The sequence below is a fragment of the Pantherophis guttatus genome, chromosome 2, assembly GCF_059756535.1.
Source record: "Pantherophis guttatus breed Tessera chromosome 2, ASM5975653v1, whole genome shotgun sequence".
In the NCBI taxonomy this organism is placed as follows: Eukaryota; Metazoa; Chordata; class Lepidosauria; order Squamata; family Colubridae; genus Pantherophis; species Pantherophis guttatus.
In genome coordinates, this window is record NC_142064.1 from 106,773,397 (window position 1) to 106,795,966 (window position 22,570).

Genomic DNA, 22,570 nt, shown 5'->3' on the forward strand with positions numbered 1-22,570 from the left:
AAGCCGCTGTGACGCCACTCCCCCTCGCTTCCCTGAGCACAGAGCTGAGGCCATGCGCTTCCTCACTGGGGAAGCAAGGGGGAATGGTGTGACAGCGGCTTCCCTGCTCAGCCGCACAATGTCCCATGTGCAGCATTGCCCAGCCACTGGTGGGGATGGAATAGGGCTGGCCTCGGCTTCAGATCGCTCCCTCCCTCCCTCCCTCCCTCACACACACAGACAAAAACAGGTTGGAGAGCTCTCTTTCTCGCTCTCTCTCTCCAAGCGCCCCATGCACAGCCCATTTGAGGAAAGGGCATGCACGGCTGGGCATGTTTGGCTGCAGGAGGAGGCGCGATGCAATGGGGTTGTTTTGTTCACTGCGGTGGTGCTTTGGGAGGGCAGGTGGACGTCTGCAGCTGACAACTATAATGAATATGTCTGTCTGCCCTCCTAAAGCACCGCCGCCATTCGCTTTTGTTTCGTGGCAGGAGAAGGAAGAAAGTGAATGGCGGTGACATGGCGGTGCTCCAGGAGGGCAGGCGGACGTCTGAAGCCAGGTGGGGAGGGAGGGCGGTGAGAGCAGCTGTGACCAGAGCAGCGGCAGCAGCTCCTTCCAAGCGCAGCGTACGGAGGCAGCGGACAAGGCGGCCCCAGTGCGCCTGTTGAGTGGGTGATCGGGTAGGCGGGGGCAGGGCCACCAGAGATGATTGCTATCGGTTCGGCGAACCAATGGCAATAATAGCTACCGGTTCAGCCAAACTGGTCCGAACCAGTAGGATTTCACCCCTGGATTCAATCTAGAAATGAGGAATTTTCTGACAGTGAGAACAATCAACCAATGGAACAGCTTGCTTTCGGAAGTTGTGGGAAGTGCATCACTTGAAACTTTCAAGAAAAGATTGGATTGCCATTTGTCAGAAATGGTATAGGGTCTCCTGCTTGAGCTAGATGACCTATAAAGTGCCTTCCAACTCTGTTAAATCTATTAATCATGTGATGGCCATTTGTAATCTACTCTGATGGCTTCCCCAGAAAGTCAGTGGGGAAGCTGGCAGGGAAGATTGCAAGTTTGTTGCCAAAGGATTTCCCCTCCCCTCCATGCGTGGCTCAGGTATATCCTTTGTCAGGCTGCAGAAACCTGGATGTTTGGGAGAAAAGAGATTATTCAAAACAGTTTTACATAGATAAAGACCAGACTTACTCTGTAGATAATTTGGAAATTTTATTGCCAACAATATACTGCTATGAGGGAAGATGAGTTTTTATTGAAGGACCTTTGTGCTGGTTTGTCAGTGTGTTCTTTCTTTTAAGAGAAAAGAGATTATGTGGGAAAAAGGCAACAACAGGTTTTCTCTCTGGTTCACCATATAGAGCAGTGTTAGCGCACCTTTTCGGCACCTAATGCCAAAACGGAAGCCCGTGCGCATGCCTGCCAGAAACATGCGTGCATGGGAAGATGACCTGATTTCCGGCACGCGCATGCACACCGGCCACCTGGTCTTCCAGTTTCCATTACTCCGCCCATGTGAAGACCAACTGGCTGGCATCCTGGAACCCCAGAAGAGCAACAGGTGACGGCTCACGTTCCTGGAGAGATGGCTCTGCGTGCCACTTACGGCACACGTGCCTTAAATTCGCCATCCCGTATATAGAGTCTTGCAATACCAAGAATTAAAAATAATTGAAAAGTTCTTTAGTAGCAAATAAAATTAGAATCAATATTGTAAACTAGAAAGAGCTTTAAAATGTAAGTAGTGCTCAACTTACAATAGTTCATTTAGTGACCGTTTAAAGTTACAACAGCACTGAAAAAAGTGACATATGACCGTTTTTCACAGTTACAACTTTTGCAGTGCCCCCATAGTCACGTAATCAAAATTCAGGTACTTGGCAACTGACTCATATTTGTGACAGTTGCAGTATCCTGGAGTCATGTGATCACCTTTTGTGACCTTGTGATAAGCAAAGTCAATGGGGAAGCTAGATTCACTTAACAACTGTTAGTAACTTAACAACTGTGATTCCCTTAACAGCTGTGGCACAAAAGGTTCTAAAATGGGACAAAATTAATTTAACAAATGTTTGAGTTAGCAACAAAAATTTTGGGCTCAATTGTGGTCATAAATCAAGGTCTACCTGTATTAGTTTTAGAGGAGGAAACAAACATGAAATCAGATTTTTGTAAATTTAATTATTTCCTTACTGAACCTATTGATTTGTTACAAAGATCAGTAAACAGTGCAATTCAATAGGAGAATCATTAAAATTGTTTTCGTTATTTTTTTTTGTTTTTGTGTGTTTTTTGTATTTTGTACTTCTATAATTTTTCTTTTTTTTTCTGTAAACCTAGGTAAGAAATGAACAAGAAAAAAAAGAGAAAAGGGCTTTTGTGCTCACTGTTTGCCATTATTTTCTTCTGAAGAGGAGGAAGGGAAGGCAGATGGTTCTCTGACTGGGCTGGGGCTTCACATGGCTGTCTGCTGAAAATAAGATTCTGGAGGTCTTTATATGTCCTCTGCATTATACAACAGAATTTGTGCTGGCCTGTCTCATCTACTTACATCTTCCTTTCTCCCTTTTCCCACTGTCAGGGCTGCTTCTGTCCAATCCCTAGGAAATAAAAACCTTTGGCTCCATAGATTTAGAGAAAAAGTACTTTTACTAGGAAAGAACTGAATGCAACTTAAGTCAAGCAAGATCTGAGGCAAAAATGTGTGAAGTCCAAATTGAAACAAACCCTAGAGGTCAACCCCTTTGTAGCTAGGCAACCTAAGGGCAAGTACCCGCCAGGAAATGTTTTGAGAAAGACTTTGATTCAAGTGCATTGCCTCTGGCTGTTGAAATGACCTTGTAGAGATAAGCAAAACCAGACTGGTAGTTAAAAAGCTGCAGAGGAAACTGGAAGCATTGCGGTGACACTGGCTGGGAAATAGTGAAGCTCCGTTGAGCTTTGCGAAAACCCAGGCAGACAAACCACTATTGCGGTGTCTTTGGGCCAGAACCTTGTAGGGACGGGGGAGAGAGAGAGAGAGAGAGAGAGGCGCCTCGGAAGACCAAAGAGGAACAGGCAAATTCCTTGAACGGTCGGAGGCAGCTCTTTGACCCGGCGGTGGGGCAACTGGACTAAGAGATGTGCAGGAGCGGAGTTTTGAACAGAGCATTGTTGCCGGGTGAGTAATTGGCCAACTCACAGGTAAAAAGGAAAAAAAACCTTTTAATTGCTTAAAGAAATCCCAGCGATAAATTGGCAACTAATTGGCACGGAGGAATTTAAGCGGAGGGGGGAAAAAAAGAGGAACTTTAAAACCAAACCTAAAGCCCTAAAAGAAATCTTTCACCTGGACTTAAAATTGGATTTCGAAAGGAAAAAAAAATAAGACAAGGAAAAAGGAGGCAGAAAAGCATTTTTTAAATAATAAAAGGATTTAATTTGGAAAAGAAAGTAAGCGTTTTTGTGGATTACAAAATGGATACTTTGTTACTAGAAGATTTGTGAATCGGAGAAAGACATCTGGCGGAAAGAATGTGAGAAAGAGACAGTACATATTCGTGCAGCTGAAGCAAGATTAAACAGAAGTGAAGGATAAAGATTGAAATTGTGTTGGCTCAAGTGAATATTTGAATTGGACATTTTTTAAAAAAGGACATTATATGGACTTTGAAACCTGAAATATATGTAAATAAAAAGAACAAATTTAAAAATTCTAGCCTTTTAAATTGAAAATATGGAGAATTGGGAGGATGAATATGAGATATTGAGATATTTCAAAAAATAAGAGAAGCATTTAAGGGAAATAAGGAATTAGAGGATTGGTTAGAATGCAAAAAAAAAAAAGAAAGAGAAAAGATGAATGAGAAGCAAAAGAAATGAGATAATACTGAAAAGGAAACAATTGAAAATAAAGATAAAGATGATTACACTGAGTTTAATAGTGACAGAATAGAAATAGATAAGGGAAACTACATCTCAAATATGAAAAGGAGAAATAAATGGGTAAAGATTGAGAAGGAAAATTAATAGAGTTAAAATTAAAGAAGAGAGGCTGAAGGGGAGAAATAAGAAAAGGAAAAAGAAGAAGGTAAGGGAATGGGAGAAAGGAAGGAAAGCATCAAGAAATGGAACTGTGGAGAGTCTAAGAGAAAATGGTTGAGTCAGTGAAAATGTTAATTTGTTAATAAAGAGAAGGATCTTAGTTGTAGAAATTATATGTGAAAATGCTGTTAAATGGAAAATATACCAGTAGATGCAATGTGAAAGAAAGAATGATATTGGAGGAAGCACTAAATGGAGAAAAACAAATAATAATATAAGGATTAATTGAAACTAAGACGGAAAATTGAAATTGAATGTAAAATTGAATGAAATTAAAATGTTAAAAAATGATTTAAATGTCATACTTGTAAGGGAATGGGAGAAAGGGAGAAAAGCATCAAGAAATGGGATTGTGGAGAGTTTAAAAGAAAATGGTTAAGAGTCAGTGAAAATATTAATATGTTAATGTTAGTTGTAGAAATTATATGTGAAAATACTGTTTAATGTAAAATAGATCAGTAAATGAAACGTGGAAAAAAATGAACTATGATGTTAGAGGAAGCACTAAGTGCAGAGAAATAAATTGAAATTGAAATGTAAAATTGAATGAAAATGAAATGATAGTAAATGATGTAAATGACAGACTTGTAAGAAGTAAAACGGAAGAAATACATTGTTAAAGGGAAAAAAGCAAGGGTTGGAAGATTATTTTAACAAAGGTTTCAAGGAAAAAATACACTTAAGTTGAAATATTTGTTAATAATTAAAAAGAGGAGGGGAATTTCAAATAATATTTTTATAAATGAGAAAGATCGGGGTTGCCTGGACACCATAGTGGAAAATATTAAATTGAAAATGAATACAGCAATAGAGAGAGATGAAAGAGGAGTAGAGAGTAGAGAGATGGAAGATAAGGGGAGAAGAGAGAGGGATGGAAGAGAGGGGAGGAAGGAAGAGAGGGGAAATTAGAGGAGGAGAGGGGGAGGAAAAAAGGAGGAGAAGGAGAAAGGAAGGGGAAGTAGAGAGGAGCAAGAGAGGAGGGAAAAAGAAAGTAAGAAGGAAAGAAGAAAGGGAGATGCAGGATTGAAAAGAAAGATTGCTGTACAACAAAAAAGATGAAATGGAAGAAAGGCAACCCCGAACGTATATAAATATACTAAGGTAAAGAATGAATGGTTAAAAAACAAAAGAGAATAAATATGAATAAGCAGGAAAATTAGAATTTGAGGGTGAATGAAGATGCTGTTTATATAAGTAAGCAAAGAAATATTGAGATATGATTAAAAAAAGGGAAAAAAGAAAATTGTGGTAAAATTGTAATTGAGTAAAATGTATTTGAATTTGATAAATTGTATAAGATAAGATATGGCCAATACTCTGTTCAAAAAAGATGTGGGTGAATGTGGCAGGGAAAAAAACCAATAAAACTTGTTTTTTAAAAAAACAAAGCTGCAGAGAAAAAATCTCTACTGAGCCCCCCCCCCCCCCCCGGTTCTATAGTAGCAAGCAGCAAACTAGCTGACACCCACATATGAACACCCAATAGACAAAGATGGAGCTGGGTTGAATATCTTCCTCTTCTGCAGAAGGTAGAGCTAAAACTGAAGGGAAAACCTATTCATAACCAAATGGCAAAAGTATAAGCCCTGCCTTCTAGGCTGCAGAGATGGAATCAGTCTGTGGTTCCATCTTCAGTTGACTTTCTTCAAATAATTTATTGGGAGTAAATATGGCAATGGAATTGATACTTGGAAGTATCAATTTTTTGATACTTGGAAGATCTCACTAAGCCATATATTAGAAATTCATTACAAGAACATTAGTGTTTGTGTCATATAATAATGAGGACATGCTGCTCCACCCCTTGGCATCCCTGCACGTGGACAGGAGCACTTGTGTTCCTAGGTTGCATGGTTTTGTCTTGGAAACAGGTGCCATTTTCACAATGGCCACAATTCATTGCAGCCGCTCCAAAAATGGGACCTGCTTCCAGAACAGAGCTATGCAGCCTAGGGATGCGGAGAAGTGGAATGGCCTGCTCTCTTTTCCCAATGTGAGCACCAGAGCCCTCCTAGAGGTACGTTTGTGATGGGTGATAGAGGGGTGGAGTGCAGCAGGGTGAGAAGTAGGCTCAAAGCCTGTGGGGACCCATCATGGGGGAAAGCAGGCAAAAGGTGTGTGGGGACCTAGCAGGACAGGATGGGAGAGAGAGAGGCTGGGGAACTGCTGCAGCATCCCTGCAGTCAGTATCCCTGCAATTAGTTGTAAGGATGAGTGACCACAGAGGCGCTGCAGTAGCTATAACTTTGAAACTGGGCCATAAGTAGTTTAGGGTCTGTCTTAGGTTTGAACTGTCACTAAGCAACCAGTTGTTAAGTTGAAGACAACCTGTACTGAAAAATTCCTTAAAGCTGATGCTTTGATTGAAGCATGGTGAGTTTGCTTAGCAAGTGTTTAGATTGACGCAGCAAGTTTGCAATGAAAACCTTGAAGTATGGTTCTAGCTAAGGACTTCTGTGTTGTAGAAAGAAGAAGAGTTTCCATTATTGGTCTTACTAAATGACTCAATGAAAAACAAGGAAAATTGGTTTATGAAGTTAATGTCCATCATTATGCATATATTAATGCTCAGATTAAGAAAAATAATCTAGAGGGGATTTTGCTGTCACAGAGGATGACAAATTAGAGAAACTTATATAGAGAAACTTGAGATGAATCCCTTGAATGGAATACAATGGCTGATGGATGTAATCTGTTTAAAAGGAACAGAAATGGGAAAGGGACAAGTACGGTACATTGTATATATAACATACTCATTCCTACTCAGAAATCCAAGTGAGTGGACATGGTAATGTCTATCGAATGTTCTTAAAAACAAAAGCAAATTGACAGGAACCACTTACACAAATAAGTGATAGGCTCCTGTTCATCGGCTATGTCCGAGCAGAAGTGTATAGTTCAGGATACGTAGATTTGATTTTATGAAAATATGTTGTATTTTAAAGGTAGAAAACTCACATCATTGGGAGTCAGATGGAATATAAATATGTACATGTACCTAAATTTATGGAATATAAAGTTATTTGCTAAAGCCATGCAGTTATTTATAAAACAATTATAAATTTATAAAGATGTGTATATTTTAAACAGGACGTTTGAATTTCCAAAGCAACATAGTCAAAATGGTTTTGTTAAAGAACTATTTCAATAGATTAGTATGATTTTTCATTCTTATTTGAAAAGTTCTGTATTTAATGATGCATAACAGCTGTAGAAATAAAGGCTATAACTTTGTAATTTTTGTTTTGCGTAAGGTACTGCATGTTGTGCCCCAGCGATCCATGAATCAGACCTCTTGACTGGATGTAGTGATGTTCAGACAACTCTACGGACCATGAGGTGAGAACAAGATTGTGTGCAATAAAAAAACCAAATTAATAAACAAGAGGGGAATGAAATCAGGCTTCTAGGCCAGGGGTGTTAAACTGGCAGCCCGTGAACTGGCTGCGTCACGTGAAAGCCACACCCATCTCAGCTCTGTGAATGGAAAAAACATTGCGAAATGTCACGTGACAGCAATGTGACACAGCAAGTTTGATGCCCGAGTTCCAGCCAATCTTTTTGGTTGATATCTCCAAAGCCAGATTTCATATCTTCAAAGAGACATGAAATCATTAACACTTCAGTTCGATTTTTTAAAAATAATTTTATTAGATTATAATTACAACAATAAAAACTAAAAGAATAGAAAGAATAACAAATGCAAAAATAGGAAGGAAAGGAAGGAAGAAAAGGAAAAAAGAAAGAAAGGGTAAGGAAAGGAAAGGTAAAGAAAGGAAAGGAAGAAGGAAAGAAAAGAAAGGGTAAGGAAAGGGAAGGGAAGGGAAGGGAGTACTGGTACATGAGAGCAGGTATGATATAGTTGCCATTACTGAAATTTGGTGGGATGAAATGACTGGAATGTAATGATGGAAGGATATAAAGTGTTCAAAAGAAAGAGACCTAACAAAAGAGGAGGCGGAGTTGCATTATATGTATGAGATCACTACATCTCTACAGAAATGCGTTGTTGTGGTCCGCCAGCAGCCTGCGGAGCTGGCAGCAGAATTGGACAGTGAGGAGGCTGCTGAGGACCACGGGCCAATCCTGGAGTCTGGGGAAGGCTCAGATGAGGGCTCTGCATCAGAGGCAGAGAAAGGGCCATCTGAGAGGTACATGCTGCCTCCAGAGTCTGACCTCAGTGAGGCAGAGGAACAGGGGGAGCCTGTTCCCAGTGTGCGCATGCGCAGATCTGCCAGAAGGCGAGAACAGCTAAAACAAAAGGGATAACTCGGGAATAGGGCTGGGAGATCATTGGCCCCTCCCATAAGACTTAAAAGAAGAGCAAAGGCACATGGGCCTTTGCAGGAAGCAACGTTTGTTCATTCAATTCAGCTTAAAGCCCGAAACTCTGTTTGATTCTGGACTCTGTGTGGCTTTGCCAATTAGGTCTTTGGCAGTGTGTCAAGGGAGATAAAGGTGGGTGATTATCCAGAAGGACTGCTCCCTAAGGACAATTATAACTAATTGGGACTCATCTGTGAATGAACAGAAATTCACAGCTGTTGCAATAAAAGAGATTTTTGGGACTATTCATGCGTTTTAATGGCTCAGGAAGCCTAGGTCAGAACATGCATAAAAACAAGGGTGAAGGCCTCCTAAAATGCATATGAGTTCATGGAAAAGGAAAAAAGGATGACATAGCCATAGGTATCTCCTCTGGTGGATGTGTAGAAAGTGTGACATAATTTTGGCCTGTTTATCCTTTTAACATTCTTTCCATTTAAATGTATTTGTTGGCTCTTGGATTGATACTGCTTGGCTGTACAGCAGCTATTAAAACCATCTCTGTTGGTTAGAATTGTAAGAAGAAAAATGTTCTTTGTGCCCTGCCAAATACATTCAAAGAGGCTTAGATTTACAGAGAGAGAAGAATGGTACTTCTTTTCCAGAATTTTTCACATTATTAATACTGTTTCCATTGATCTTTCCAGATACATGCAGTTGGCCAACTTGACAGGCATTCCAGCCCTAGTGGTACCAGTTGGATATACAATTTCAGGACTTCCCATCAGCCTTCAGGTAAGTTATTACCTTCTGTAGTTTGGTGTGAACTCAGTGAACCCAATTAAGAATAATTTTCTTTCTGATTAATTCATCCACTTATATCAGTGATGGTGAATCTTTTAGATACCGAGTGCCCAAACTGTGTGTGCGCACATGCCCAAACTGAAAGGTGCGTGCACTCGCAAATGTGTGCGAACATGGTGTATGCATACATGGACATGCGCAGCAGAGACCAGAAGACCAGCTGGCCGGTGGGAGGCGGGGCATCCCAACACTGGCAGTGCGGCAAGAGGTAAGATCTTTTTCTTTTGTGAGCTTCTGTTTCGGCGTCTGCAGGGAAACAAAAGCTTACGAAAGAAATGCCACGGAGATCTGACCTGGGGCGACGGCGCACGTGCCAGCAGAGAGGGCTCTGCATGCTACCTCTGGCATGTGTGCCATAGGTTCGCCATCACGGACCTATATTCATCCAATTTCTTTTTTTTTTCAATTTCTGAATCTTCCTCAGATGTGGCCATATTCCTTCCTAGCCCTTGTTAGGCCAATAATCACAGATGGTGGAAATATGTTTTATATTTCTACCAAATCCTACTGAAATTCACATAGATCTTCCATCTTTTGCAAATTCAGGGGAGCAAATAAAACTGCATTATTTAGTCAAATATTAAATACTGATGCCTTTTATTTAGAATGAGACTCAACTATTCTATTTGTTTGCTTAACAACTTTTCAAAATAGAAAGATGTCTGCTTTCTATTACAGAAGTTTATAGTTTACAGAAATGATATTGAGGTATTCTGTGTCTTATGTGGCAGGTTGCTCTAAGTGTATCCTATTGTGTAATAAGAAATCTTTTTAATATAGTATGGATTTCGAAAACGGGAAATTGGGAAGTTGTCCATCACCTAGAAAGGGAGTTAACATACCATAGCATTCCTGGCATTCCTAATGTTTTGACAAAAGTACCCACTCAAACATTCATGCATAAGCTATGACCAATTTTGTTTCAAATATATACTAACAAAAGTTTATAAGTAGTCCTTATAGCCCGTTGCTTAGCATTCATTCGAATGTACAACCAATTTTCCCAAGGCTATCTGTCCAAGACTATTTGGATTCAAAATTCTGACAGTTGGCTGCCCACCACTCCTTGCAGTCAAGTAATTGCACTTTGGACATCTGGCAACTGGCCCACATTTACAACCATTTGCAGCATTATGTGACTGTAGTTTATATTTTTTGCCAGAAACTGGTATTTCCAGTTACCAGCAAAAAACAGCCATTGTAGACAAAGGATTCACTTAATGATTGTGATTATTGATTGATCAATAACCACTGCAAAAACATTGAAAACATTGTAAAATTGGTCGTGGTCATGTTGCAGTCCAATTAATTATTAGCATGACTTACGACCATAATTCTGTAGTTGACTACATGTATGATATATGCATAACCAACCCCATCTTGGCCTGAGCTATTGGTAATTTCCAATATCAGATAATCTAGGATCCAATGGCTTTGCATTGTAATGAGAGTGAGTTTGGTCTAGTGCAGGGGTATCAAACTTGTGGCGTCATGTTGTAGTCACATGACGTATGTGACTTTTCCTTCACTAAAATGGGTGGGCGTGGCCAGCGCGTGACGCATCCAGCCCAAGGGCTGCAAGTTTGACATCATTGGTCTAGTAGTTAAGGTGTCAGGCTAAAAGGTGGGAGATCAGAGTTTTAGTCTTACCTTAGCCATGAAAGCCAAATGGGTGATCTTGGGCCAGTCAGTCTCTCTCAGATCTACTCACCTCAAAGGTTTGTTGGGAAAGTAGGAGGAGGAAGGTGTATTGGTTATGTTCACTGCCTTATTTGTAAAAATACTAAAGATGGGATATAAATAAATGAAAATTATATCAGGGCTTCCACCTTTGATAGCATTCCAACCATCTATGCAGTAGGTAGCTAGTTGTCATTTCTTTATTTTTTAAGTGTGTGAATTGATCAGGTTAGAGCTATCAGACTGGAAAAGGATGGGAGGCTTAGACTTTTCCTTTTCTGTTTTCTTAAATCCCTGGTTTACTCTTTGGGAAGTAAGAATTTTAAAAAGAACAAATAGGCTACACAGAGCACCTAGAGGAGTCCTATTTTATAGGATATTTTCAGTGGTGGGTTGCTACTGGTTCGCCCTGGATTGGGCGAACCGGTAATGGAGGTGGAAGCCGCCCAGACGCTTCTGTGCATGTGCAGAAACGTCATGCACGCTCATGAGCGAACCGGTAGCGATGGGTTTTGAAACCCGCCCCAGATATTTTATGCTTTTCTCTCAAAATAAATCTCTGTTCAGAGTACATGATACACACCAGCTGGACTAAACTAATTAACATACAATTGAACTTCCTGAGTGTGGGACTTTTACAAGATTGAAATCTGGAAATCACTTTGCCTCTATTATGTAAGGAAGGGTGTTCTGTACTTATTATAATGCCTTTAAAGAAGGTCCAATATTTAGTTTTCCAAAATATAACTCTGGAAATTCCAGTTGAAATAAGGTATTCTGATTATATTTTGGTGACTTGGTTTGGTTTGAGCCCAGAGAAAAATGTTGATTTTAATCCATACACTTTTAGAAAACCTGGGCCACTGGTTCCTAATGCAAAGCCTCCTTTTGTTTACCCACAAAACATTTCTTCTAATGCCCTTATTCTGGAGCCTGGAAGATGATTTAAAAATAAAAAGATCTCTATGTCTTTCTCCAGAATTCTGCTTATTAATGGGACAGCTTGCACGAGCCTCTTATTTCAATAGAAGACCTATTTTCCAGTTATTTTTGCATTTCCAGTTTTGAAAAAAATGTTGGTTTCCACTGAAAAACTTATCCCTGTACATGCTGATGTAATAAATATACTGTATAGCCTGTGAATTTTAAATTGTGTGCTTTTGTTATTGGTTAAAATATATAATATGTGTAGTACTCAACTTATGACCACAATTGAGCCCAAAATTTATGTTGCTAAGTGAGAAATTTGTGAGTTTTGCCCCATTTTATGACTTTTCTTGCCACCTTTGTTAAATGTATCACTGCAGTTGTTAAATTAGTAACATGGTTAAGTGAATCTGATTTCCCCATTGACTTGTCAGAAATTTGCAAATGGTGATCACATGACCCCAGGCACTGCATCCGCCATAGATGTGAGTCAGTTGTCAAACATCCAAATGTAAATCATATGACCATGGGGATGCTACAATGGTCATAAATGTGAAAAGTGGTCATAAGTCATTTTTTCCAGAGCTGTTGTAACTTTGAACGATCACTAAGCGAATTGTTGTTAGTTAACGATTTCCTGTACTTTGAGAAAGCACTTTTGTAATTATTCCAATGAATAATTGTAGTAATTATTTTCAAGGTTGTCTAATTCTCCTTTGGTCCTACTTGTTTTACATCCAATGTCTCTAAGCTCTTTTTACAGCCAGAGATCAAATGAGCTTATAGCAACTCTGCCCCTTCCCACGTATATTCTGATAAGGTACAGTATCTCAGCAGTTTTTCATAGGTATCTTGCTGCTTTTTTCACAGATGATGACAAAGTGGTGGAATGAAGCGTTGTTGTTCCAAATAGGCCTGAAACTGGAGCAATTTCGTGGTACACCAGCAAAACCAATAATTTACTATGATATTCTGAGATAATATGGCTAGCTTCAAAATTCCTTAACATTTCCAGTTCCAATACAGTTGTCTGTTTAAAGTATGAATGGCTTAAGGGAAGACAGTTAGAAAGCTTTTCAGGACAGATTCACTAGCTCCCATTAAAAAATGCAGAGAAAATTAAATTGGAACGAAACAGTAACTTACTAAAAGATGTACAGTGCTGTAGGTGTCTGCAGTGTTTATAGTTTATACTGATACCAATACATTCAGATATTGCAGAGTTTTGTGATTGAGCAGATTCTATTCAGATACAATTTGTTTGAATGCATTTTAAATACTGTATGTGACATTTGCATTCAGCATGTATATATAATGGCATAGTATTCTTGATATGTTTCTTGCATGGAAAATACTTTCTTAGACAGGGTGATGGACATTTACAGATTTTTTTTAAACCCAACTGTGACAAAAAACTAACAATATATACCCTCTAGTGATATTGCACAATTATATTTCTTTATACTTCAACAGAATGTTAATTTCTTGTGCCACAATGAAAGCAAATCATTTTACTAGGCTTGTGCATCCATGCTCCTTTTCAAAGTGATAGAAAGCAATTGATTCAGAAAATATGATGGAAAATATTGAGATGCCTCTTAATTGGCATCACCATCATTAATACAAAATTTCATGCAATGGATTTGTTCATTTATCCGAGTTTGAAATAAAATTAATACAATATTCAGAAAACTCTGGAAAATGCCATTTCTTTTCCTGATCATGTGAATGTGACCATTCTCAGGATTGATGTGACAGTTTTCCAAAGATTTAATATTCTAAACTTGAAGTTTGGACATGCCTCAAAATAGTATTTAAGCCATGGAAATAACATACACATTATCATTCTAAACCAAGCTATCCTTAGGGCAAACAATACTGAAGACATGATAATTTTTTCAGAAATAATCTTAGAATAGTTGCAATATTGTCATAATAATCACCAGATTAGGCTGACTTTTGGTTTTGAAATTATCGGTGGATAAACCCTGGATTTGGATATGGAACCACATTCTCAGTAGATATTTCATTGAATAGTAAAAATAATAGAAACTAGTGTTTTTTTTCAGCCTTACCTCATACAACAGTATTCAATGAATGGGAGGAGGGAATACAGAGATTGTGCAGGTTTTCTTGAGTTTAGGAGCGGTGGTCTCAAATTAATGTTAAATTGAACAATATGAGGGCATAAACTTCTGTAAAAGCAAGTAGCTATCCTCCTTTATCCATTCCTTTGTAATGTTCACAAAATTTGTGACTGACAAGCTGGTCCTACTTGATAATGGTATATTGTTAAAATGATAAGAGTAAGACTCGTTTCCTAGAAAAGCCTTTCTGTTCTTCAACCTAACTAAAGTATTTTGGTATAAGGTAAATATAAAGCCCTTCGTATACAGGTAGTCCCCAATTTACAACAATTCATTTACTAACTGTTCAAAGTTACAATGGCACTGAGAAAAGTGATTTATGACCATTTTTCACTCTTATGACCATTGCAGTACCCCAATAGTCACATGATCAAACTTTGGATGCTTGGCAACTGACTCATATTTATGACGGTTGCAGTGTCCCGGGATCATATGATCACCTTTTGTTTTCTTCTTAAAAGCAAAGCCAACAGGGAAGATTCACTTAACCATGTTACTAACTTACCGTATTTTTTGGAGTATAAGACAGACTTTTTTCCCTCCTAAAAGAGGCTGAAAATTTGGGTGCGTCTTATACTCTGAATGTAGCTTTTTCGAAGCTTTTTTTCACCCCTAACGAGGCACTAGCGAATGAAGCAATCTACCTCCGACTCTTAGCTGTGCTTTAGAAGCTTTTTCAGTGAAGCGATCTTCCCTGCTTTGCCTGTTCTCTCCGACTCTCAGCTGTGAAGCTTTTTTTCAGCCCTAAGGAGGCACTAGTGAGTGAAGCACTTTGCCTGCTCCCTCCGACTCTCAGCTGTGGTTTTTTTTCAATCCTAATAAGGCGCTAGCGAGTGAAGCGATCTCCGTGGTTTGCCTGTTTTTCTCATTGTTTCTCTCTCCAAAGATCAGTTGTGCTTTAGAAGCTGTTTTTTTAATCCACAAGCAGGGGATAAAAACCAGCAAACTAATGTGCTGAAACTGACCAGATTAAGGACGCTAGCCAGATGAATACCTGGTAGGCAGATTTCTCTCCCCCCCCCCATTTTCCTCCCCAAAAACTAAGCTGCGTCTTATACTCTGGTGCGTCTTATACTCCGAAAAATACAGTAACAACTGCAGAGTCACTTAACAACTGTGGCAAGTGTTTGCCTTATAAAATGAGGCAAAATTCACTTAACAAATGTTTCACTTAGCAACAAAAATTTTGGGCTCAATTGTGATCATAAGTCGAGCACTACCTGTATTAGAAAACTTAAGAGTTTTTTATTATTGTCGAATTTTGTAAAAGTACTGGGACAAGGGCATCCAGAAAGGATTCCCAATCTCTTACAACATTGTTTTTCCTGCTCTTTTACGTATTTCAAGTGGTATTTCTGTAGGTTTTTTTGTTTCTGTGCATGGATTTTATTTTGTACTAAACATTTTGGCACAATGTAGTATGGCCAAGAATATACCCCAGAAAAAGAAGCAACAGAGCATCTATAAATAAGTAAAAGCAATTATTGTCACGCTTGTCATTCCATTAAAGAAAATAAATAAGATTAAGATTTTGCATACATAAACTACTATAGAGGAGGACTTAATCCTCATTCCCAAATTGTCTATATTCTTTTCACTTTGGAAAAAAATGATAAGATGCTTAACATACTCCTGTTAGAAAAAGCTGTAGTTTAGTTCTCATATGTTGCTCTGCAGTTCTATAGGGCTCATATTCTGTGCACCCTGTCATCTGTCCAAAGTCTAATCTTAACCAGAGACATGTAAAAAAATTCATTAAAGCAAGGGAGAGGCAACTGTTATGTGGCAGAAGGTTTAGCTGGCATTCCAAGACAGGTTATCTGATCCAGGCTGTAAAATCTGAGAGGCTGAGGTAGGAGTGCTATCCAATTTTGTGTTGCCATCTTGTAACCCTCTACATGTTCACTGTTCACATTTGGTAACTCTTAATTCACAGAACTGACTGAATGTTTTCACAAAATAGCTGTTATGGTCAGTCACAAAACATTCAGATCACAGAACGCTTTCATCCCTATTTCTGGGCCTACGGATATACCTTCAAAAAGAGGGACTAAACTTGCTTTCTTAGATGCCTTAAGAGTATTGAACATTCTTAGAAGTTACTCAAGGCTAGTAGTTTGCAGAGGCCAGTCTCATTTAATTATTTTTAATTAAAAAAACTGCCAACGAAAATGACCATGTGCCCCACTTGGGTCACTCTGCTGCAGAACGAAGTATTAAAAACTTGTGTTTATCTGTGATTATAATAAAAAAAGGAAACAACCAGTGTTTTAAAATTCCAATTCTATATAAAATGTAAAACAGCCTTTAAGGATGCAGTACAACATTGAAATTCTGGGTACTCCAACATTGGAGGATTTAAGAGACTGGACATTTACCTGAAATGGTATAGGATCTCCTGCTTGAACAGGGGATTAGACTAGAAGATCTCCAAGATCCTTTCCAACTTTGTTATTCTGTTAAATACTAATATAAAAGGTGTGCTAAATTATTTTATCTTCCTTCCTTGCCTACTAAGGAATCCCATGCAAGCTGGACATCACATGTCATTTGAGAATACAGGTAATCCTCGAGTTTTGACAGTTCACTTAGTGACCATTTGAAGTTACACCATAACACCCCCAAGCGTTTACAACAGTCCTGAAATTATGAATGTTGCAGCACCATGGCAGTTGTTAGCCCTTACGAATGACTGCAGAGGCACTGCAACTTTCATCCTAACCCACCCTCCCCCATGCCGGACCTTGAAAAGATCTGTCTCCTGTCTATTGTGGTTTCTTTGCCTTTGAGAGAGAGGAGAGCAGGAAGATTTCGTTCCCAGCATCTGATTGGCTTGCAAATGCTTTTCATGCTGAGAGTGGAATGTTCTGGTGGCCATGATCTTGTGCAACTTCAGGCACCCATCCACTTTTGCAGAGAATGGGTGCCTGAAGTCATGCGAGATCACAACCCCCAGAATATTTCATTGTTGGCGTGAAAAGCATTTGCAAGGTGATCGGACGCTGGGAGAGAAATTGCGGTGCTTTCAGCATCTGGTAGGCTTGCAAGTGCTTTTCACGCTGGGAGTGAAATGTTCTGGGGGAGTGTGATTGCGTGCGACTTCAGGCACCCATCCGCTTTTGCAGAGAAGTTGCATGCGATAACCTTCCCCCCCCACCCCCCCCCCTCCAGAACATTTCACTCTCAGTGCAAAAAGCATTTGTAAGCCAACCGGACGCTGGGATGGAAATCATCCTGCTCTCCTCTCCCTCAAAGGCAAAGAAATTGCAGCAGAGAGGAGACAGATCTTTCCATCCAGCATGGCAGGATGGAACAGGGGAAGCCTCCCCATAGCCTTCCCTACCCTGAGATACCATGTGCATTTAACGACCCACACATTTGATTAGTGAACGGGTGAGCAAAAGCAGGGAATGATCATGCTCAAGTTACGTGATTCACTCCTACGAATCCTTGAGTTATAAATGTAATTGACAGACTCCATTACTTTTGTAACTTGAAGTTTACCTGTATAGCTCAATAATGTGCAAAATATACTTTTGGCTATTGCACCATGTGATGTTGAATAATATTTTATTTTATTGCTCTATGTGCTTGAAGGTGTTACTAAAATTATTCTTTAAATGTGAGGGGGCTGGAGCTTTGTCATGTAAAGAAGTTTAAAACAAACTGAAGCACACCATTACCATTTCAATGCTTTAAACATAACATTTTTGGCAAGGTTTTTTTTTTGGTGGCATGATCTTTTAAAAAATCAGTGACCATAAAAAGGGATCCAGGAAGTTGCCCATGTCTTGTCCACAACTGTAAGCAATGGCCACCTTTGGCTGGATGTATAGCAAATAGGTAAGTCCTATACATAAAACTGCTGGTTTTATGATGGCTAACCTGCATGCACAGTAGATAAAGGGACCACACATACAATGCTCTTGCTTCACATAGATATATGTTGATATACAGTATATACACAATGATGTCTTTATATAAAATAACCTTGTTTATAAAGTGACATTTAACTGCCACTTGGCCCTTCCCTACCCCACAAAAAACAGTAGTATACAAAATATAAAATATTTTTTAAATATTTATAAACAGTTGCAAGGAAAAAAATATAACTGTATGAAAATATCCTTCCCTTCCTCAGATGACTAATGGGCTTTTAACCCATAGCTGTTGAGTGGATAAGAATAGGCCTTGCCCAATACTATTCGGTCCCTCAGGAGTTTAAATAAGACATAGTAGTTACAGAAGAGTATCAGAGCCATGGAGAGTGTATGGTTCCACTTCTCTGAGCGAAGCAGGGAGTAGAGCTGATAACAGACCACACTGCCTTCTATGAGAATCAGCAGATTGAGAAGCCGTAAGGGATGGTGGAAGAGGAACTAGAAAAGGAAACAAAGTGTGTGTTTATAGAACTTATTAGTAGCATTATCTCTGAATACAAGAAAGAACCACATTTTATTTACAAGACATTAAGTTCCTCCAACCTATGCTAGTCATTAATGATTTGTTGTAAAAGAACAGAAATCTTTTTATCTCATGGTAGGAAGTATTTTCTTCCCAGATCCTCAATAATCCACTATATACTTACATAAAAGCGAGCATGAGAGACATCTGAAGGCACAGCTACGTTATAAGGTCCCACCGCTTTATATAAACATCGACTATGTCGTACCAGCACTCCTTGTGGCCATATTGTGCTCTCAGACCAGCTATGGACAAAGAAAAAGATTTCATTATTATGAGAAAGCAAAACCAGATGAATACTTTCATTAAATAAATGCGAATGCTTTTGTATATGCCTTATATTTAAACTTCTCTAGTTTTAGAACTTTTATCTTTGTTCAAGAAACATAGCAGAGATTTCAGTAGAAATGGATATCCTAAATTAGGTAGGCCAGTAGACAAATGACACCTAGTATTCTAACTCAAATTAAATTAAACTAGGGGTAACCACTCCTGTCTGTTCACTGTTAAGAAATCACTGAACGTTCCTTCTTTGAGTGTTAAATGTATTTCTCTCATTCAAATTTGATAAAAATTCTCTACTACCAGTTGCACTATGCAAAAATTCTTGGTAACCTATTAACGTTTTATAATGATATTTATTTTGCATGCTTTTTAAATATTTTAAACAATGGACAATCAGCAAATCCAACTGCTTTCTATTAAAAGCTTCTACTATATGCTCAAATTATGGTTTCCATCCCAGGAATCTATTCAAGCCGTAGGAGTTTCTTTTAGGGGTGCATAGAATTTGTATGGTTTCCCCCCGTAATATGTACCTCAGCCCTCCCCCCAATTTTTCTTTTAACTTACAATACTTTTCTTTCTTTTTCAACAATCGTTAAATATTTATAAGAGACTGTCTTTTAATGAACAAATGTCCTGCCTGCCTGAGTTTGCAGTCAGGAAGATGACTGAGCCATCTTCAGTTCAGTCCATTCAGTTGCATGGAATGTTGGAAGGCTTTTATGGTGATTGCAAGGATAAAATTGCTGATCACTCAAAGTTTGAAAGTAGGTAAAGTTGAAATTGGATCTGAATGATCAAAACGCAAGAGCCATGGAGTGTTCTTGGAGTTGGCACTGGTCTTCTAAAGTGTTTACTAGAAAGAGTGTCTTTAGCAGTTTTTGTTTGGCATGTAGACCTAGAAATTACACTATTTCTGCATTTGAACTTTAGTAAGCTAGCTAACTTTGTGAAAAGTATGACACAAAAACCTATCAAAACCATGTTCTGCTAGCAGTGAATCTTATATATGAAAATGCAACTTATAATAAGAAAACATAAGCCTTGGAAACGTCAATAAGCACAGCTTACAAAGATAAGTCTTTCTGAAATTCCTACAGCCCTAGAAAAAAAGTGTTCTGATCACAAACTCACATGTGTTGAGGGGCATTACTATATGAACCATGTTCCAGCTTCTGCCACTTGCCCAAGTGAGCAGCTGATCTGTGTAGCAAGTCACAATACTTGGGAGGAAGCAGTTGTGTGGTGAGCATGACAAAAGCGTTGATCCAAACCATAATGAGGTGCTCACATGACCAGCGCATATCGTAATACTGAGTGCTCTGTAAGAAACCAGAGAATAAATTAATGAGAGCATCCCAACTCTCTCAGAAGCAATGGTGTTCTGCAATAATACACACGCATAAAAATTCCCTTCTCACTCCTATGGGGGCAGAATTTATTCTCAATCTCGGGTCCTCTTCCAGAGATTTTGGAATGTGAGGGTTCTTCACAGTATCTTTAAGTCTTCCTAGCACTACACTCTCCTGGGGAGAGAGCTCTGATGTTGTTCCTGGGATCTGTTGGAACCACTCTCCCAGTTTAGGATTTATAGATCCAAGTGCTCTCTCCTACCACCACTAGTACCAATTTGGCTTTTCCTTTCCACATACTCTTCAATTCCTTTTTCAGGCCCTGGTACTTCCACGATTCCTTATAAACTGCAAGGCTAGTAAGTTAGGGGAACTTGGGCATTTCCTTCTGACTATTTTAATGCATTACATACATTCTCTGCACACTTTCTTGTCTTACAACTCCTATGTAATTTCCTGAGCTTTCTAAAAAGTGCTCACACAAATGTGTGCTTATGGATTCCATAGTAAAATGATAGATTCAACATACATTGTTATTCAAAAACAGATCTAAGTTAACTGTAAGTCCTGTATTTCTGCCTTTAGAATTATATTATTCTGAATAGTTTCTGAAATCTATGCATTGATCCCATTAGTTTGCCCAATTCTAATTGGATTGATTTGAAGTCTTAGTGCTGATAATCTGGATATTGTTCAGTTAGGATCTCAATTTAGCACCAAGTGTATATTATGGCACAAAATAGAATCATGTTATAATTGTCTTGAAAAAGAGGACAGGGTTAGTAAATGAGATGGAAAAAGGACTGGGAAAACCACAGGGGCACTACATGTATGGCAATACCTATCCTCCAACGGGGAGCAATACTAGGGCACTCCAGATGCAGCTACACTCCGCCATCCAGGCTGCCAAAGGGGAGACAGAGAAAAGGGGAATTAACCAGAAGTCCATTGCCCCAACAATCCACAGGCAAGTTTCAGGAGGTGGAGTGGCACTAATAATAATAGTAAAGTAATCCAAGAACAGCTACCTTCACAAAGCATAGTGGCAGAAATGCCACATAGTAGGCACTGAAGAGGGAATTGAACAGAACTTCCTTGATTCGGCGGTTAAAATCTGCTTTGAGGCCCTCCACTTCATTGCGAATGAGATCTGGGGACAAGGGACAGCTGTGCGTCGGAGTGGTCACAGTGGGGTTGAACTGTTCTTTGACAGATTCTCTCAGGAGAGAAAATAAATCTTTGGGCTTCACAAGACTGCCAACCCCTGAGGCACTATCATCCACTAGTTGATCCTGCACTAAATAGCTGCAGTCTGTTGAAAGAGGCTGGTTTCTACTATCTTGGTGGAAGCAGCACAATGGAACATAGACACCAAACCTGAAAAAGAAAAAAAAGACAGGGTAAGATTATAACCTGTGACACATCTCATTTATGAATATCAGACAGAATTTTCTATTGAGAATTGTAGCTTCTCAGATAATTGTTTATCTCATTTTTCTATTCAATTTGATATGATTCTTCCTCTTGTTCATCCAGATCTTGTATGAAGTTGATGGGCTGAGTGTCTCCTGATTAATTAAAGTTTGATATATAAAAGACATTAACAGGAAAAATTGTTCTGAAACAGACAAATCTTCCCTTATGATTTTTCCTCAAAAATTCAAAAAGTAGCTTTGAAGCTACTGTTCTATACCCAGACTTCATTTGTCAAAATAGTTTCTTGTACCCTCTCCAATACAATTGGAATTGTTCATTCAGGACAAAAGGTAAGGATACTTACGGGTAGCCAAGAAAGAGGAGATTGAGGACAGAATGGCTGCGGAAAAGGTTGACCAAGGTCCAGCAGAGCACCCATACACAAAGGGTGAGTAGAACTAGACGTGCCAGAATCAATGCCATATCGTGAATCATTGATGAAGTACCCATCTGCGAGGCCTGCAGTTAAACCCAGAATTTCATCAGCTCCACAGTCTTCCCTCACATATCCCACAAATGTTTCAAAGATGTTCTAGTTCAGAGTCAAAAAAAAAAAAAAAAAAAAGCAAGCTGGACATGGAAATGTATTCCTTCAGCTGCCAGCAACAATTTCCTTGCTTTGTCCTTCTCTTACTACTAAATCTGAATCAGGTTTGCCTCTACTGTACCAAAGCAGAACAGTCCTGCTTCATTGTATCTACAGACCAAAACATTCAAAACATACATGCTTTGAGTTTGGGCATGGACCACCTGAAACCAATGTACCTGGAACAATTTAATGTTTTAAAGTTGGGGAGGATATGGGAATTTAAGTAATAGAATAAATACCATAAGAATCCCTTAAAAAAAGAATACTGGCCAATTTCTTCCATTGAAAAGCAGAAAACCCCCAAAGAGTTCCAAATATTTCAGTCCTGGCGAAGTCAACACTTTAGAGCAGGGGTGTCAAACTCAATTTCATTGAGAGCCACATCAGGATTGGGTTTGATCTTGGAGGGCCAGGGGGTGTGTGGGGTGGCCATGGTGGGTGTGAC

General features: G+C 39.1%; 2 protein-coding genes across 13 annotated transcripts in view; one reads left to right on the forward strand and one right to left on the reverse strand.

The window, feature by feature from the left end:
• LOC117661898 (uncharacterized) overlaps positions 1–22,570 on the forward strand; it is an 86,097-nt gene that overhangs the window by 59,817 nt on the left and 3,710 nt on the right. For 7 of the 11 annotated variants that reach the window (XM_060690253.2, XM_087888407.1, XM_087888409.1 and 4 more), the window contains 3 exons: positions 7,330–7,414; positions 9,049–9,136; positions 9,245–12,035. In XM_060690253.2, the coding sequence (XP_060546236.2) occupies positions 7,330–7,414; positions 9,049–9,136; positions 9,245–9,661 (590 nt within the window). In that variant the 3' untranslated portion in view covers positions 9,662–12,035. Of the gene's footprint in view, positions 1–7,329; positions 7,415–9,048; positions 9,137–9,244; positions 12,036–12,682; positions 14,020–22,570 lie in introns of those variants that run through there. The other 4 variants (XM_087888414.1, XM_087888415.1, XM_087888408.1 and 1 more) reach the window with 3 other exon arrangements.
• The window catches only part of TMEM39A (transmembrane protein 39A), a 29,447-nt gene continuing 24,389 nt past the window's right edge, over positions 17,513–22,570 (reverse strand). For both annotated transcript variants that reach the window (XM_034411173.3, XM_034411174.3), the window contains exons 5-9: positions 21,841–21,995; positions 21,089–21,437; positions 19,843–20,030; positions 18,548–18,668; positions 17,513–18,338 (exon numbers count right to left, since the gene is read on the reverse strand). In XM_034411173.3, the coding sequence (XP_034267064.1) occupies positions 18,105–18,338; positions 18,548–18,668; positions 19,843–20,030; positions 21,089–21,437; positions 21,841–21,995 (1,047 nt within the window). In that variant the 3' untranslated portion in view covers positions 17,513–18,104. The remainder of the gene's footprint in view (positions 18,339–18,547; positions 18,669–19,842; positions 20,031–21,088; positions 21,438–21,840; positions 21,996–22,570) is intronic.